At 38.0% G+C, this 18,683-nt stretch overlaps 2 protein-coding genes and 1 long non-coding RNA gene across 4 annotated transcripts; 2 read left to right on the forward strand and 1 right to left on the reverse strand.

Moving 5' to 3' along the window:
- The first annotated feature begins 573 nt into the window (after positions 1 to 573).
- LOC116307529 (angiotensin-converting enzyme) lies at positions 574 to 6,210 on the forward strand. The gene is made up of 5 exons (XM_031717805.2): positions 574 to 1,731; positions 2,372 to 2,595; positions 3,429 to 3,672; positions 3,972 to 4,094; positions 4,754 to 6,210. The coding sequence occupies exons 1-5, from the start codon at positions 674 to 676 to the stop codon at positions 5,100 to 5,102; spliced, it is 1,998 nt and encodes a 665-aa protein (XP_031573665.2). The 5' UTR covers positions 574 to 673; the 3' UTR covers positions 5,103 to 6,210.
- A 324-nt stretch (positions 6,211 to 6,534) lies between these two features.
- LOC116307530 (elongation factor G, mitochondrial) lies at positions 6,535 to 18,414 on the forward strand. Its single transcript, XM_031717806.1, has 28 exons — positions 6,535 to 6,667; positions 6,792 to 6,836; positions 7,392 to 7,505; positions 8,215 to 8,289; positions 8,380 to 8,437; positions 8,834 to 8,922; positions 9,099 to 9,175; positions 9,370 to 9,408; positions 9,584 to 9,700; positions 9,815 to 9,888; positions 10,163 to 10,239; positions 10,589 to 10,669; positions 10,775 to 10,848; positions 10,960 to 11,035; positions 11,528 to 11,665; positions 12,202 to 12,303; positions 12,791 to 12,847; positions 13,036 to 13,125; positions 13,539 to 13,586; positions 13,997 to 14,079; positions 14,672 to 14,741; positions 14,974 to 15,066; positions 15,726 to 15,801; positions 15,918 to 15,986; positions 16,164 to 16,237; positions 16,807 to 16,893; positions 16,970 to 17,023; positions 17,455 to 18,414. The coding sequence occupies exons 1-28, from the start codon at positions 6,611 to 6,613 to the stop codon at positions 17,566 to 17,568; spliced, it is 2,208 nt and encodes a 735-aa protein (XP_031573666.1). The 5' UTR covers positions 6,535 to 6,610; the 3' UTR covers positions 17,569 to 18,414.
- On the reverse strand, positions 10,049 to 14,000 carry LOC116307531 (uncharacterized). 2 transcript variants are annotated; one of them, XR_004198407.2, is made up of 5 exons: positions 13,612 to 14,000; positions 13,319 to 13,411; positions 12,393 to 12,827; positions 11,839 to 11,902; positions 10,049 to 11,277 (listed from the first exon to the last, which is right to left on the reverse strand). It is a non-coding gene; the product is annotated as an uncharacterized LOC116307531 (long non-coding RNA). The 2 variants fall into 2 exon arrangements; XR_004198406.2 differs by having other exon boundaries at positions 13,319 to 14,000.
- Positions 18,415 to 18,683: the final 269 nt, after the last annotated feature.

An 18,683-nucleotide genomic window follows, 5' to 3' on the forward strand; every position in this document is an offset into this window, starting at 1 on the left:
GAAAAAAGATTTATTCCTATTCGGTTGCTTATAAGGCTGTATAAGTTCGATCAGAGGGGATCACGAGTATCAAATAGCATTTTTTACGGTTACTAAAAATAGATATTGCAAAGCCTTGTGGGATCGAAATGCGGACAAACATTGCAAATAAAGGCTTCGGTTACGTGAAAGAGAAGAATGATATTAGTCGAAAAACCATAGTTCTTCCATGAATTGAAAACAATAAGACTACAAAACACTGTTGCAGCATGTTAGCATATGCGCTTGGCTTGGCTTGTACGCATTTCAATCCCATGATGCACAACCGTGACAAACTCGCTGGAATAATATTGTAGTCATATCATATCGCGTTTAACTTCCTAGCTTACTATAGTGACGTTTGGTTTTACTTGAGCTTGTTTGCTTATGTATTAACTACGGCGCTAATAAAAGCCATAATCTAATGTAATTAGTAATCATCTGAATGATCTGTCAAGGTAACAATGAAACATGAGAGTTTCTTGATTAATTTTCTGTCCCCGATGATATAAATGTTTATTGACTGAGAAGGTACTAAATATTTATTGTAACACCAAGGTATCAATTTACATTCCTTAGTTCGTTTATGTAGTTCAGATCATCCACATTACTTATAATATATTTGCCCCGGTACAAGGTTCTCTGTTCAACAACGATGGAAGCCTTCCAGTCACTGCTCCTTAAACTCTGCCTGATAGTACTCTTGTCTTCTTTAACGGTACTAGCTGATGAGGAGGTCAACGCAAAGGCATTCTTAGCCCAGTACAACGAAAGAGCTACGAACAAAGCTCATGACCTAGAAACAGCGATGTGGAAACACGCCACTGATATCACAGAAGAAAACATGAAATTACGAACTACAGCATACTTAAAATACTCTTCATTTGAAGTAGAGGCCCGTAAAAATGCCGGCCAATTTGATCTCAGTAAATTGACAGAGGACACGAAGCGACAATTCTCGAGGATAATGCAGTCAGCTACTCCGAAAGATACAACCAAGCGACGGGAACTTGCAAACATCATTGGACAAATGGAAGAGATTTATAGTTCAGCAAAAGTATCCCATCCCCAGATTGGTACAAATCTTTCTCTGGTTCCCGATTTGGTCAAAATAATGGCCGAGTCTCGTAACAACCAACACCTCGTTACAGCCTGGCGTGAATGGCGCCGAGTGACAGGGCCTAAGATCAGGCCACTTTACAAGAAGTTTGTGGAACTATCGAACGAAGGAGCCAGAGACAACAACTGGGAAGACACTGGTGATTGGTGGAGATCGTGGTATAGGCCTGGAAGTATAGGCAATGAGGTAGGGAAGCTATGGATGGATTTGAAACCCTTGTACATGGAGTTACATGCCTTTGTTCGCTACAGGCTACGAAAGCAATATCCGGTGGTTTTGGATAGTGAACCCATACCTGCTCATCTTTTGGGAAATATGTGGTCTCAGTCCTGGACTGATATTTTTGATTTACTGGAACCTTATCCTGGTAAATCAAGTCTAGATCTGACTGAAAGTCTAATAAAGAGGAACTACACTGCGAGGAAAATCGTAGAATTAGCAGAATCGTTTTTCGTATCGATTGGTTTAGAGAAATTACCGGAGACCTTCTATGACGACTCGATGATAGAAAGACCTAAAGGACGTGATGTTGTTTGTCATCCTTCTGCTTGGGATTTTTACTTGAACAATAGCAAAAGCCTACCAGATGTCAGGTATGATGCATCATACAACAAAAAAAAAAATTTTTTTAATCCTTCTTCACTCGTCTGGTCTCCACAAATTAATTTTCTTACTGAATTTTTCAGTTTTTTCTCTGCCAAGAATCGTCAACGAAGGAGACTCTGTTAGCAGGGAAGCAGTTTGTGAGAACGAAATTTCAATATCGCAAATAATAGACTCGGAGATATTTACTGCGTCTTATAAAAGGTTTTGATTGTTCATGGGAGATCCTTCCGCAACTATTAATTCGCGCGCTTTGTAATTCCCGACCAAGACGTTCCGAACTAGCGCTAAATCCTAAATTGCCCCATTTTAAAAATTGATTTACCGAATTTTCTTCAGTGACCCAAAACAATGTTCCAAGTTTAGGTTTTACGTAAAATATAACAGCAAATGTATGAACACATCAAGTACGACCTAGAGTTTGAGTCATTGTTTTGTGGCCACTCAAGATAATTTGGGAAAGGTCTATTCAATAGTGTATGCTGCACTGAAATGCTTAGAGCCTGGACTGCACGGCGTCTGTCTATTTTAAACCAACCCGCTTTTTCGCGCAAGGCGGCGTTTATCTGGCGGAAACAATCAACTGACCTGTAAATCAACTAACCTTCCACCATTATTTCGTATTTTCAGGATTAAGCAATGCATCAGTATCACCCACAGTGACATGGTCACCACCCACCACGAGTTAGGTCATATTTACTATTTCTTGGGTTACTGGAACCAGCCATTCGTTTATCGCGATGGTGCTAATCCAGCATTTCACGAGGCTTTAGGTGACACGTTATCACTATCTGTAGACAACCCACAGCATCTTGTCAAGATTGGTCTCCTCGATAGCTATGCAGAAGATAAAGGTAGGAAGCTATTAACTTTGGAAGCGGAAGCAGGACGTTTTTCTAGGGAAGTGACTGTTTTCTCACTAAAGCTAAGGGATGTACCATTAGATAGTTGAGGGGGAGGTTGCAGGGGGAGGTTTGTCGTAGGTGAAGTGCTTGCTCGATATTTTTTTGGGATGTTTACGCAACCCCATCCTCAATTATGTAATGGTTTTTCCCAAAGCCAGTATTGCCTGTTCTTATAAGAGACGCAAGAAGACCATAAAGTCCTGAGGAACTTCAAGGGCAAATGTTTTTAGTAAATCGTTTTATGCGTCTCTAATTTCGTTATATAAGGACGTGCGGAAGACGCAATATGCGATCAGACGTTCAAGACGCATGCATGCACTAAATCAAATAGCGCGTCTGAAAGCATAACGCGTCTTCTGCCCATCGTTATATATGATGAACTTAATACTTAGCATAAATGACGCTCTAAAGAGTTTTCGTATTAAGCGTCTGTAGTATAAACACTGCTTATTTGAAGGCCAGAAGGTGGCAGCCTCCCCCCGAACCTGGCTCTGATGGCATACGCGAAGGTTGGCTTTTTATCAGAGGATGATCTTGAAACATATATAATTGATTTTACAGGGGGGAAAAGTTTCTGGAACAGTTATTTTTCTAAGCGAAAGTGACAGAGGGAAGAATGAATGGACCGATGAAGTTTCTGGGAAAATCGCATCACTTTTTAAGGATTTATCCTTATCAATCGACACCATACTCATTTAAATAGCAAACCTAACACAATAAAACGTTGATAATATAGACTTGATTTTGTTTGCAGTTTTCAAAATTTAAATTTATATTTTCAGAGTCAGAAGTGAACGCTCTCATGAAGACAGCCACCAGAATTGTGGCTTTTCTTCCCTTTGCATACCTTGTGGACCAATGGCGATGGAAAGTCTTCAACGGTGACATCAAAGAATCAGATTTTAACAAAAACTGGTGGGAGCTGCGGTTAATTTACCAGGGCATCAAACCACCGGTCAGTCGAGATGAGAGTTTATTTGATCCTGGAGCAAAATATCATATTCCTGCAAACATTCCATACCTAAGGTACGGCTATGATGCTGTATAGATATTTCATTAAATAAGTAACATAGTAATATGTGGCGTGCCGTGAACGTGACGATATTGTATTCATTCGAACATTTTCATTGGCTCAGCAGTACTTGAACGCGCGCTGTGGCCAACTTTTCATTCAGCAATACTTTTTAGAAACTAAATCTTCATTTTGTCATTTTTTAAGCTAAACATCCAGAAATTTATTGGATTAATGAACGTTAGAGCTCATCGCATTTCGCAACTTATAAGCTTGTTCTGTCCAGTTAACTGATGGTTTGGTTCTTTATCAGATATTTTCTCAGTACAGTGTTGCAATTCCAATTTCACAAAGCAGCTTGTGAGGCAGCAGGATTTAAAGGTCCTCTTCATCAATGTTCTATCTACGAATCCAAGGCAGCCGGTGCAAAGATCAGGTCAGTCGATAAGTAAAGTCTATATCAGTTTCCTCATTATATAGGCATCGACTTTTAGCGAGTGCCAACTGAAATATTTATCGAATCTTAGTTTATTTATAAAACGAGCTAGTAAGATGAAGTCAGTATTATTTATTCTATTATTAATAATTCTATTTACATTTATTAGTGAAGGCATTTATCCCGTAAAACATACTAGTCAACATGTAATAGTCAAAAAGACACAAAAGAACAATGGAACTAGGGTCTATTAATAACTTCACTCTAATACATAATAGATATTTACAGCATAGCTGAGTGCTCGTGTGTTACTAAATGTTTTAATTATTTTACAATCCGAACTAAGTAGTGACAAGTTTACCTATGGGTTTAATTTTTATTACAATCGATAATTAATGAGGTTTTATAGCTTGCACGTGAGCTCGACTAGTGGTCAGAAGGTCGTGAATACGAAAAGCTATTCCCAGGGGCGTACCGAGGTCTCGATTATATGGGGGGGGGGGGGGGGGGGGATTTACACCTTTTCCCCCGCCAAATCCACAGGATTCCCGCATGGATAAAGCACACTCTTTCTGTAGGCACATGCCCCCTCCCTACTCTAGTGACTATTCCCGCTGCATCTTCTACTTATGCTTAAATGTTAACCTCTCTGATTGCAGTGCAATGTTAAAGTTGGGAAGAAGCAAACCTTGGCCGAAAGCCTTAGAAATCATAACAGGTTCTAGTCAACTGGATGTCGGTCCGCTAAAGGAATATTTCAACCCTTTACTTTCTTGGCTCTTTGAACAAAGATGTAAGAACAATTACACGATTGGATGGGCTGGTGAGAGCGGGCCAGGCTACGACCCTTGCAATCCACCATCATTTCTACCTTCAACTCCCGCTCCCAACTCAAGGTCGAAGGCTTATGTTACTAACATCTACGGGATGACGATTATCGTAGCGTCTATACTAGCACACCTGACCAAGCAATTCGCTGTTCAAGGATCTATTTTTGGACAGCCATAACAAAACCAGTCTGGTTTAACGTTAATATATGAGTATACTATGCCATGAGACAGTAGCGTAGCGAGAAAGAGGACAGGGCCTAATTTGCATAAATCGACCAACTAGGCGTTTCCATATTGAGCAAGGGACTGGGTGCGAGTGTCAAAAACTAATTATTAAAATACACCTCTTGCATGTGACATCAAAGGAGCTCAATTTGGAGGACAATATAAAAGAACTTCAAGCTCATTTGAATTGGAAACATTGTTACGTCCTCCAAATTGAGCTGTATTCCGACGTGCTGCAAAGGGTCTTACCGTCTATTGCTTGGTTTCAATCAGCTGATAAACGACTTTGAATGTCATTATCTGCTGCAAATGGTGTTCAGACACTGACCACAATGTGCTGTCAGCCAGAAGGAATACTATGAAAACTTGCTTTAACTGATGAACATTCCACACTAGACAGGAAATAACGTAAAGTGAAACCCAGAAATTACAGTACTGAGCATAAAACAAGCTTACTATATAGAAACTATTGTATGGTGTCCCTCCAAACGTCCTTCTCACAATTTACATTCTTTGCATGTATTTTTTTGAAATTTCACATTGAATTGAATTCCGTTGCAATTTGCACAAATTTGATGAAATTTTCAAATCCTAACTATCGTATTTGCTTTTCCAGTCCCTTTTAAAAGCATAAAAAATGTGACATGTGACAAAAAAAAAAGCATTAAAAGGAGGCTGGCCAGGCTAGGCCTCACCGTTCTCTTTCTCATACAAATCAGTCCCTCATACCTAACTTTACTGTATAAACTTTGAGGTATTTATGCTGAGACTCACTGAAATTCTGCTCAACTACTATTAAATGTAAGCATGCTGTTTCAAATGATTTTCTTAGGACTTCAGGACCGTAGTTGAAAGGCTCGTTTGTTTTCTATGCCTTTTTGCTTCTTTCATCTACAAGACCCATAGTATTTGTAATGTCTACCAGGTTCTTCTTGATAATACTAGTATAATTAAGCTTTACTTACCGGCGTAGTAGCTTCCTGTACATACGGTTTGTGTATAATACATATGATATATATGTAATGACTTGAAAAAATATAAATAAAAGTATATTTGTTTTTCTTTGACTCAGTTTGCTTCCTGTCTACATTAGTAAAAGTTTGAGAAATGTTTTCCCATTTCAGCAGACCACGTGTCATTCCTTGAGAATAATATATTTTGTTTGAGTTGTATATATATTCATATGTCTTCTCATGTGCAACCGTCACACGAAGAAATGATACTCTAAAGGATGTTTAATACTCTAGGAAAGAAAGCTTTGTCTAGTAATAAACGTAGACGTAATAAACGGAGAAGTAGTTTGAATGAAAAACATTACAATATATCAGTTTTGGGTTACCTGTGTCTTCTATGTCCAGCGGTGTAACTTTTCAGTCTCTACACACATGGAGTTTCGTAGTTGACAACGTGAAAGAAAAAAGCCGGTAAAAATAATCAAATCTCCTTCAAAATCTTATCAACATGGGTTTAACTTACTTATTATTATATCGTCGTGGACTGCAAAGTGTTTCAAAAACTGTAAGTTTGTTATTACGTTATACAGACAACTTATGATTATTTCGTTGTACAGAATCCATTTCTTTCCCTTCTTTAATGGTTTACTGTGATTCTTGTAATCAATGGATCATTTACTTAATTTCAGGTCCAATCAGTTATTACTAGAAGATTAGCATCCTCTTCTGCTTCTGTGAGTTTAACTTGATATAAGCTTAGTTCTTCTAAATACATCAGCTGTTATGCAACAAAGCTGCTCCTACAAAATACGATCATCAGGGCAGCCTTAAAATAAATTTTTGGATGGCAATCCCAAATATTTTCTGTATGCATCAGAAATCATAAACTTAGTTAGTTTATCCGTGCCTAAAATTTAACAGTAAGAAAGTAAAGATTGACAAGTAATGCAGATCACTTTTCAGGCTTGGGGTAAACCTTGGCTTATTATTATAAGATTTCATGACAATGTTTTCAAATTTTTACAAGTTTTATGCAAGGGGGAAAATAATCTTATTCATACTTTGGAGATTCTATGTTCCATAATTCCCAGTCCCAGCACATGAAATCCCAAATAATAATTTTCCCATTTTTCAAAAATCTCATTTTTCCATTGTTCTATGAATTTTTTTAAAAATCCCTTCTAAATACCCTCATTGGTTGGATGACTTGTGTAATGTGTTAGAAGCAATATCAAAGTACAGTATTTCATGTAAGAAAAAAATTAACTTTGTATTATTCATTGATACAGATTGATGTATCGAAGATCAGGAATATTGGTATATCAGCTCATATTGACTCTGGCAAAACTACTCTGACAGAAAGATTGTTATATTATACTGGAAAAATCAATCAAATGCATGAGGTATGTGTCATTTGCAAATCTGATTATAATCATATTTAACTTGTCGCAATTCGATATGGAGGGTAGATGCCAACAATGCCGCACGACGACAGCAAGGGCTAGCAATTGGCTAGAGATAACCATGGCAACCTAGCCATGGGTCAACCTTGGCACCTGTCACACTGTTAACACAGTGGAAGTTTATACTTACCTTTTATTTAACCCACAGGGAGGGTGGGTGGGGCGAGAGCAACAATAGGCAGCAATGCTGAGGGATTGAGAGCAATGGCCAACCACAAGGGCAATGGCTGCAGTAGCGCATGCGCTGTCGACAACACACCGCTGACCAGCAACACACTCCAAGTTAACTTTGCTTATAAAATAACCACATTAAATAGTTTCAGATAATAAGTTGACATGAATATCTTATATTAGTTATATAATTTTAGATTTGAATAAAAAGTGTTGGGCGCTGTGATTGGTCAAATGACCAATAACCATATTCACTGCTCGAGTGGTTATGAGGTTCAAAGCTTGCTAGAGTGAAAGTATTATACTAAAAAAAAATCTCTGATATTCAAGTCACAACTTATTAAAACGATTATCCACCTCAGTCTCAGTGAATGTGGTGAATATTTACTTCACCACTCGAAGACTCGTGACTCAGTTATAAATATTCTCTGATATTCAGTTTTTCTTTGGTGAATAATTATGAAATTTATTTCTGTAGGTAAAAGGTAAAGATAATGTTGGTGCTACTATGGATTCAATGGAGCTGGAACGACAACGGGGTATCACAATACAGGTATTATATCGATATTTATAATATTATATGCAAGTAAATCATTATTTTTTTTTGAAATATTTACATCATGTTTTTTCCTTGTCATTTTAGTCAGCGGCAACTTTTATTACATGGAAAGATACAAATATTAACATTATAGATACCCCAGGTATGTAAAGTGCTGTCAATAATTTATAATGGTTTGATAGTGTAGATCAACAAGGCAAAAATTAAGAAATGTAATGGCCCAGTTCAGACTTGAACATTTGCTGCTTCCAATCTAATTTAACATAATTTAACAAACTTAACATATGCTGACTCCTGGCTCTAAGAGAAAGAGTTGTTGTTTTATATAATAGTTCTCAGCTTTTTCTTAGCCACTGGCTTGAAAGGCAGTTACTAGATCCAATGCAGCAAAAGTTCTACATCTGAACTAAACATGAGGAAATACATACTTCTGCCGACAGGGTTGCATGAATTGATTAAACATAGATTATTTTCATATACTCAGTTAGCTAGATGTTATTTTTTCAGAAACAAACCAAATTTCATTCTTTATTTTTAGGTCATGTAGACTTTACAGTAGAAGTGGAAAGATCATTAAGGGTTTTAGATGGTGCTGTGTTAGTGTTATGTGGTGTAGGAGGTGTGCAGGTAATATATTATTATGACAAACGAATGATATCAAACAATCATCACTATCATCTGCTGTTAGAAAAATTAAACTTTATCAGACTTTTTGTCCGGTGAAATATATGCAGGGTAAAAATATAATTAATTGTTTCTTATGAAACGAGTATTAATTTTCTTCTTTTTTGATATTTTTGTAGAGCCAAACTTTAACAGTAAACAGACAAATGAAAAGATACAATGTTCCATGTATTGCATTTATAAACAAATTGGACAGGTAGATATCAGCACTATAACTGGGTATATAATAGGTGGTGTGTATCTACAAAAGCCAATAGATTTAATACTAGTTAACTAACAGCTGGCTACTGTATTCAATCCGCACTGGTAAAAAGGTGCCAGTAAGTGGTTGGTAAGGTGTTGTTAAAGTGTTTGTAAGGTGTTTATGTTTGACATTTTGATTTCTGACAGGATGGGAGCAAATCATAATAAAGTAGTCAGCCAATTAAGGTACATCCCTTTCTACATTTTCCAAACTATAATCTTTATAATTGATTGATTAAGATATATTATAGTAAAAGCTTTTTTGTTTATGGACAATTTGAAACTACTAACACAATCTTTTTTCAGTATGCAATGCATATGCCTCTTAATGTATCCCCTGTAATATATTCCTTTACATCAGGGCAAAACTAAATCATAATGCAGCGTTGGTGCAACTTCCTATTGGACTTGAGGGTGAGCACAATGGTGTGGTGGACTTAATAAGATGGAAGGCTTACTTCTTTGAAGGAGAAAATGGGTAAGCCATAGATCAAGAATCTTGAACAATTAACCTACTAAACAAGAACTGTATTTAGTTAAAGAACAGTCTCTTATAGTTGTTATCATGACATAATTTTTCTATAATCGATAGGGCTGTGGTCAGAGAGGATGTTATACCTGAAGACATGGTGGATGAGTGTACTAAACGACGCCAAGAACTTATTGGTAATATAGTGTGTATATATATAACACTTCACCTTAATTAGGCCAACAATTAGCCAATCATCATTTGACCCCAGCCTGTGCTCAATGCATGATCAGCATGTTGGCTGTAAGTGTCAGCTGCATGTTCATAAAGTACATCTCATTACCGAAGATAAAAATATTTAACCTTTTACAATTTATTTAATACTTTTGCTTGACCATTAGACAAAATGATTATTTGCTATAGTTCTCTCAAGTCCAATAACCATAACAACTGTCTTATATTATTTTGCAGAGGCAGTTGCAGATGTTGATAATGAAATAGGTGACCTGTTTCTTGAGGAAATTACTCCAACACAAGAGCAACTGATAGTATGTTATAGTTTGTATAATCTTAATCCCATAATAGTCCTAATTCACTGTTAACCCTTTTCAGACCTTGTGTCATTCCCTAGAGTATTATTTCTTTGTTTAGCAGTTTCACATGAAAAGACACATGAATATGGATACAACTCAAACAAAAAATCTTATTGTCAGGAGAGTGACACATGGTCTGAAATGGGAAAATATCATGCCCAAGAAGGGGGGCAGTTGGTTTTGGTAACCCATACAAGAAATTTGAACCCCCCAACCCCCTCCTCCCCTCCTCATGGTTGTTGCATTCAAAAATGGCTCTTCTCTTGCTTAGCAAAATAATTTATGTTCTTGTTGCTATTTGAAGGCTGGAATAAGATGTGCAACAATAAAAAGAGTCCTTACACCAGTATTTGTAGGTTCTGCTCTTAAAAATAAAGGAGTGCAGGTATATGACCATTTATCTTCTAGATTTCCACTTAATTTTTGATATGAATCATTTAAAGTAAAGGAGGAATACTGCTAACATCAATATATGTAATTTTCTTTCCAGCCGTTGTTGGATGGTGTTGTGGATTACCTACCCAACCCTACACAAGTACAGAACTATGCATTAGCTGCAAACAGGTACTCGTTGCATATGTATAGTACCTGTTATCTTTTTAGTAATGTCTGTAAAAGACTGTCAAAAATGCTAAACATCTGGTGCTTATTTTTTGTCTAAATTTGGTTGCACAGCAAAGAAGATAAGATTCTAATGAACTCTAAGCGAGGAGACGATCATCCATTTGTAGGTTTAGCCTTTAAACTTGAGGTATGTACCTGCTACGTGCGCCCTCATTGGTAAGAATGCTTTATAACCATGTTTATATCAGAGGACAGCAAACATTAATACATGGAGTGTTACTTTGACTTCTTGAGTGCTCTACAGCTCCTAGTCTCTAAGCATCCACTATAAGACACTTGGTGTCCACATGTAATGCTCGCTCCCCGGGACGTTACCTAAGGGGAGTGAGCATTGCATGACGAAACTTTGTGTGTGCTCACATTTCCCCCCTGAAAATTAAAATTAGAAAACATGAGCAAACAGCATAGAATGCATGCAGTATGCATGTGAAGAAAAGCAATTGTCAAATGAATGATTCCAAAAATAGCATACATGATTCTAAAAATAGCATCATAGAGTGCAAATGATGGGGTGCGGGGATTTCTTTTTTTAGTTCATTTTCTCTTGGTAAAGTTCAAGGATCTTTTTAAAATTTTTTCTAGCCTCACATGCAGTTTCCATAATTTTCTTTACTTACAGGCTGGAAGGTATGGACAGTTAACGTACCTGAGGATTTACCAGGGAACTCTTAAACGTGGAGGTTTTATCGTTAATACTAGAACTGGCAAACGTGTAAAAGTGCCAAGAATAGTGCGTCTACATGCTGATATGATGGAGGTAATCATGGATCTGTGTAACATGTATTGATTTTCGTTAAAAATATTTTAACGAAAATCACACAATCTCCACACAAACTCTCTTGTGCTTTTAATGACCCCCTCTCCTCAATAATTTCCAATGTGCAAGATACTGTGACTGTCTTAGTGTATGGTAACTATGTTCACACATACCTGGCTCTTAGCAGGGGTCATCTTTGCTGTCCCTGTGGTTTTAGGTCTCTCATCTTTAGCAATCCTACAGAGATAAAGCAACATTAGCATGTGCTAACAGCATGCGTGGGCTAATCTAGAATTTTGAGTAGGGTGGGTTCAAAAAGTAAGAAGATGAAACCTCTTTAATGCATTACAGTATTTAATGTATAGTCAATTCCAAGCTTAGTCGGTGTGAGGGTGCACAAGAACCATGTGACCTCCCCAGGAATCTGCCACTGGGATATGAGGGGGGAGGGGAAGGGGGGAGTATCCATCCCCTTTACCATACTATCTGGGATCTGCCTTAAATAATGCATCTTATTGTTGTATTTTGTGGTGCAGGATATTCAGGAGAGTTATGCGGGAGACATCTGTGCTTTGTTTGGTGTTGAGTGTGCTTCTGGTGACACGTTTACAACAGAAGGAGCACCACAAGTATCCATGGTAACTAATTAAGATTGACACTATGCTGTATTGTATTAAACATAAAAATTTATAACTATGATTAATTATAATTAAAAGTATAGAATTACCTGGCGTAGATCGTTTTTACCATCATGTTTTGAGCGTTACATTGTGAACTTGATACCAAGAACTAAGGCAGTGAGCCATTTGCATCCCGCAGACCCCAGGGATGAGTAAGGTTTTCCAGTTAGTTAATGGACCACGTGTCATTCCCTAGACTATTGTTTCTTTGTTTAGCGGCAGATAGTCTACACAGTATAACATATTGGAAAGATTCAAGTAATTTATCTCGAAATCTCCAGCATAGCTGTAAATGCTTTGCGTTACCATACGACGGTTCAGCACTCGATGTCTGGAAGTATGCTCCTGGTTATTTTCAAATAAATCAGTACGAATAGAATAATCCAAAAATTGTTGCATCCACAATGCTCAGATCTAAACTCATCCATGTATTGATTTATTTTAGGAACCAATGTTCGTACCTGAGCCGGTTATTTCTCTTGCTGTTGAGCCAAAAAATAAGGTATGAACTTTTTTTTATGCAGAGCCTTGATTTGATCCTGTTAACATGCGATTAAGTTTTCAGATTGCAAATCATTTCCTTCCTGTTTGATAATCACTATTCTACTCGTTCATTAGCTGCATTATATTTTTAGTGGTTAGGTTATATGTTTTTTAAAAACTTCTTATTTCTGGTTCCTTTGGTTTTAGAATGACCTGGATCAATTCTCTAAAGCAATAAATCGTTTTACTCGCGAAGACCCGACGTTTAGAGTTCGTTTTGATGACGAGAGTAAAGAGGTATGTTATTGCGCATGTATCAGAGCAAAGACATAAGACTGTGAAACCCTCACGGATTCGCGCCGTGCCATGCCTTAATTATAGAGATGACATGTCCAAGTATTTTTATTAAATCTCGTCAGTTCCATATCGTTACATTCCCATGTGTTGTAGCGGCACAGAAATCAACTTTAAAAAGCGTGACAATTTTTACCTTGTAACATACTAGCCAAGCATTTTGAGGTCGGTTTGTCATCCAGCACAGCCTTGTGTTTCTTCATTATTAAGGTGATTTATCAGCAAGCGACTGTGTAACGTAAAAGGCCTATTTTGTTCAAACCTTTCAATATGTCGAATTTGACACTAAATTTTCTATTTTCTAGCATATTTCCTTCATTGCTAATGTTTTTGTTTTGTTTTGTTTGTTTCCTTAGACTATTATATCAGGGATGGGAGAGCTACATCTGGATGTCTATACCGAGGTAACGATGAATAAACAATATATACCGTATTGTCCTTGGTCATGTAGTATTTTGGATAACTGCTGGGACAGTGGCATGTACAGTACTAGGTTATTTGACCAAACTTGTAACCTGATTGGTTCACTCCTGGCATTATATCTTATATCTGTAGTAGTCTGTCCCTGATCTCCACTACCTGTAAGAATGCACACTTCGTCATAAAGTATTTTGGATAACTGCTGGGACAGTGGCATGTACTAGGTTATTTGACCATCTCCAAACTCGCAACCTGATTGGCTCTCTCCTGTTATCTTATATCTGCAGTACTTTGCCCTCGCATCGCTGCCATCTGCAAGAACGCAAGCTTCCTCTTTCTAGATTTATTACGTGTTATTTCGTGACCTTGTTGATGCCATCTTGTTTGGTTTCAGCGCATGAGGTTGGAATACAACTGTCCTGTTATATCTGGTAAACCCAAAGTAGCCTTCAGAGAGACAGTTAGTAAAGAGTCCAGGTAATTATCTCATCAAATACCCTTCCGTTCAGGGGCGGATCCAGGCGTGGTAATATAGGTGACTAGTCACCCCCATTTTCTTTAAATTTCTCAGCATATCGTTAGTTACAGGCACCCCCCTTTTCTTAGTCAAATTTCTCAGTATATCGTTAGTAACAGTCACCCCCCTTTTGCTCAAATTTCTCAGTATATCGTTAGTAACAGTCACCCCCCTTTTCTTCAAATTTCTCATCGCCGATTTTATGTAAAAAGTCGGCCAAGGGTTTATGAAGTATATATATATTTTCTTCAAACTCTTGAAGCAATGTATCGTATCAAAAGCTTTAACTAGTGCCAAGGCCCAGTTGTACGAATGGAGGATAGTGTTATTGAATGGATGAATCCTTACTCAGTGGATAAGTCAATGCTGTTATACAATAAGTTTATCTGGATAAGATTTATCCGTCGGATAGCGCTATCCACTCTTCGTACAATCGGGCCCAGATGAAAGTCGAGGTGCTGGCGACCAAGATTTTTTACACTTGCCATGGGAAATCCTTATGTTGTGCGCTTCTTTACGCGCCTTAATGATCGTCAACTTTTTGCCTTGTAGTTTTGATTACACGCACAAGAAGCAGACTGGAGGTTCTGGTCAGTTTGGTCGTGTGATAGGAAAGATTCAGGTAGGTAACCTGCAGGACAAGGTGGACGTCTATGTGGATGGATAACCAGGATGGCTTGCACATCCGTATGTAAGGTTATAGGCCTAGCTAGGGGGGTGAATAATATGTCAGCAGTGATGCCTTTCTTGGTAACAGTCACCCTCTTGAAATCCCCCCCTGGATTTGCCACTGGTATGGTAATCAGAGTTTCAGGAGATACTACATATACTGACATAGTTGTCCTCTTTCACAGCCAATGCCAGAAGATTTAATCACGACTAACGAATTCGTGGATGCAACTGTAGGAATGAACATTCCCAAAAACTTTATACCTGCCATTGAAAAGGTCAGAAAATCTTCCTTCTCCATGTGTAAACACTGACTACATTCTCGTGCAATGTATTACGGTTTTGACTTGACGTCCAAGTTTTTTTATTTGGGTCAAGCTTCGAATGGCCTCTTACCACTTTCCATTATTCCGTCCAGGGCCCGAATGTACGAAGCCTGGATAGCGCCATCCGACGAATAAATCTTATCCATTAGATATGTTTATTGAATAACAGCATCGACTTATCTGCTGGATAAGGATTTATTTATGCGCTATCCAGGCTTCGTACAACCAGGCCCAGGCGATTTAGAATCTGAGCGCGCAATGCATTGTTTGTCACAATGAAAATTTCAAAGTATTTTCTATTATGTCTTGTTAAAACAAAATATTTTCCACAAACGACTACGAAAAATATATTATTTCTAAAAGATATTTGGTGAATCTATCCGCGGATAAGTTTTTTTTGTTTGTTTTGTTTTTGAATAAAAGCCGTTGTTTATCGACCTGGAACCTGGAACTAGGAAATATTGAGCTTTGAACAAAATGTTCGCTGATTGGCTAATTTGTTAATGGCTGAAAGAAGCGAAACCTCCTCTTTGCCAGGATACTTGAGAGGAACTGTTGTAACAGTCTACCATTAAGTCAGGCCATGACATCCATCTTTGTTTACGTTGCAGGGTTTTTACGAGGCATGTGAGCGAGGCTTCATCACTGGCCACAAGGTTGCTGGCGTTTGTTTTGTTTTAGAAGATGGTTAGTAATAGTTAACCTACGTCTGTCATTCATTTGACTCCTACAGCCAGATTGGTTATGCTAGGAGATAGTTGTCGCAGACGTGACAGATGTACTATTTCGTTTTGCCGTTACAGGTGCTGCTCATGCTGTAGACTCGAGTGAAATGGCCTTCAGAATGGCAACTATAGGAGCACTAAGAGAAGGTTTGTTAACTAGTGCCGGAGTTAATCATAGCACATTACACATTTTCCTATCCTTTTTCCTTACCATCCCCCCTCCCTCCCCACCCCCCACCCTTCCCCTGTACTTAGAAAAATTCTACTAAGTAATGATGTTATATCAGGGCATTCATGGCAATATATATTTGTTTCCTTTTACAGCGTTTAACCAAGCATCACCAATAATCCTAGAACCAATAATGAGCCTGGAGGTGAACGCTCCTCAAGAATTCCAGGTTAGTATTTGATAACTCGTATTTCAAGCAGGCATGATAACCATTGTAATGAGAAACGAACTGCATGTGGTTCCGCAAAGAGGCTTTTCATCCACTGAATTCCAATAGTCCCCTTCACAGTTCCCTGCGCAAACTTGAAAGGTAGCCGTGCCTTTGCATCGAAGCAAGACAAACTATGACCTTGCAATGATAGAGACAGACATGTGAATAATTTTCCATGGTGTAAAAAAAAAGGGTCTCTATCATTGCAAGCTCACCGTTCGTCTCGCTTCGATGCAAAGGTTTGGCTACCTTTCAAGAGGGCGCAGGGAACTGTTTAAGGGACTATTTGAATCTAGAAGTTGATTTTGATTGAGGAAAGAATATTGGAGAACTAGGAGAAGAAAAAACAAAACAAAAAATGAAACTGAAAAAAAAAAACAAAAAACAAAAAAACAGCAAAACAACAAAATATAAAATAAAAAAAATAAAAACCAGGATGACCAACCAGCAACCAGCAACCCACTTGTCAGCCTGGAATGCTATATATATACATATTGGTGTCTAAGTGCCTTCTTTCTCGATTCCAGGGTGCTGTTATCGCCGGTGTTAGTCGTAGACACGGTGTTATCACGGGCACAGATGCTGGAGAAGGCTATTTCACTGTCTATGCCGAGGTGAGAAAATAGTCTGTTCCCACACTGATTCAAAAAGAACAAACAAACTAGATTATAATATTCTTCTTTATCGTAGGTGCCTCTTAATGATATGTTTGGCTATGCGACAGATTTACGATCTCTGACACAGGTAACCCATGCTTGTAATTTGTAGTGATTGTCAATGGTTAAGGCGCGATTACACGAAGCAATTTTCTCTGCAACTTGTCTAGCAGGTTGCAAGAGTGTCTACACGAATTCTACTTTTCGCAACATTTGCTGCAACTTGTTTCGCAAAAAAATACACACTTTATACCCTGCCAGAGGCTCGACGATTTTTCTCCCGGCCACTTATATTTTGAGCCGCGCCGCTTCCCTGCTCAAAATATACGTGGAGAAAAATCGTCGAGCCTCTGGGACCAGGGTACACACTGTAATGCTCCATGCAACTTGTGTCGCAACGCCGTTGCTCCGTGTAATCGCGCCTTTAAAGTGTTTCCAGGCGCTCTGTAACGAATTTTATTTTGGAAGAGCCTACCCTTGCAAAAGATGTCTAACGTGTTTTTCTTTGTTTTTTATCAGGGGAAAGGCGAGTTCACCATGGAGTACTGTAAATACCAATCTGCCTCCGCACAAGTTCAGGCAGAACTCACCGACAGGTTTAACTTGGAAAGACTCAAAAAAGCAAAAAGATAATGGCACAGTTTCTATAGCAATTTTAATATCCATTCTTATGAACTATTTATTGTCCTTTTGTCGGTGCCTTATGTGTAAGAGAGTCAGGTAATGTTGGGTTTAACGAGCTGATCTGAGAGAAAATGTTAGCCAATCAGAATTTAGGAAATTTGCAAATCTGAGGTGTTAAAATTATTGATTTCCAAGCCACAAAATGAAAAAGATAACGTTGGTAAGAAAAGGTTGATAACAATAACACAATAACTCATGAGTATTTTATTTTATTTTTCGCCGGTCAATTTTCACAGCATTTATATGACACCTCAGTTTTGCAGCGACGTCATTTCTACGTCACTATTTCAGATCAGTCGGATGTCAGAAGACATAATAACGGAGCTGGATTTCGTTAGTTAAGGATTCTGAAAACTGGATTCTCTTTCGTGGCGTAGCTTTTATGGAGTGATCAAATTAAACTGTTTGAAGAATAAAATGTCGCATTTAAAAAAGAGTTTATTTTAAAAAAACTCTGAATTACAGAGTTTTTCTCGCCCTTATGCTTTTTGGACGTAGGTTTCGTTGTCACGGCAACGATAGCTTTGACCCAAGTAAAAGCACTGGAGCTAGAATAATGCAACCGATAGACATAGACTATAAGTCTAGAAGAAAGAGTACTTGACATCAAATCTTTGCCTCATAAATTTCTCATAACTTTTGGACCAAATCGCAAGGGGCCTCGTACTCCGATCACGTGAATGGCTTTAGGCCTAGGAAACCAATATTGAAGCATAAAATTTTATTCAAATAACCGCGCTGAAAATGATAATGAATAAAAAAAGACAGTTGCACCTAAGTAGTGACAACAACTCATGGTTGTGTATGTTAATGCTAGTTATTATTAACGATGAACAATAGATATTAATTATTCGTGGTGATGCAATTTCCCATTACAGACCACGTATGGGTTCCAACCCACCCCAACCCCATAAGGATTTTAATTCAAACTCTCGGAGTTTCAGAGTACATACCACACAAGCTCCTTTATAAAAAAATCCTGGATCTGTCCCTGACTGAACAATCTCGTAATAAAATTGTTTACAAGAGAGGACCATTAAAATTTGCTGGGCAAATTATACATC

Source organism: Actinia tenebrosa, unplaced genomic scaffold, assembly GCF_029948245.1.
Source record: "Actinia tenebrosa isolate PJP-AT-01 unplaced genomic scaffold, QUT_ActTen_1.0 PGA_scaffold0__85_contigs__length_37466705, whole genome shotgun sequence".
NCBI lineage: Eukaryota > Metazoa > Cnidaria > Anthozoa > Actiniaria > Actiniidae > Actinia > Actinia tenebrosa.

Excerpts from the sequence above, each read along its gene's own strand:
- LOC116307529 (XM_031717805.2), top strand. The coding sequence starts at position 674 with ATGGAAGCCTTCCAGTCACTGCTCCTTAAACTCTGCCTGATAGTACTC. Across the intron at positions 1,732-2,371 it reads AAAAGCCTACCAGATGTCAG|GATTAAGCAATGCATCAGTA; the intron begins GTATGATGCATC and ends TCGTATTTTCAG. Across the intron at positions 3,673-3,971 it reads GCAAACATTCCATACCTAAG|ATATTTTCTCAGTACAGTGT; the intron begins GTACGGCTATGA and ends GTTCTTTATCAG.
- LOC116307530 (XM_031717806.1), top strand. The coding sequence starts at position 6,611 with ATGGGTTTAACTTACTTATTATTATATCGTCGTGGACTGCAAAGTGTT. Across the intron at positions 9,409-9,583 it reads AAAGTAGTCAGCCAATTAAG|GGCAAAACTAAATCATAATG; the intron begins GTACATCCCTTT and ends CCTTTACATCAG. Across the intron at positions 14,742-14,973 it reads GTGTGATAGGAAAGATTCAG|CCAATGCCAGAAGATTTAAT; the intron begins GTAGGTAACCTG and ends CCTCTTTCACAG.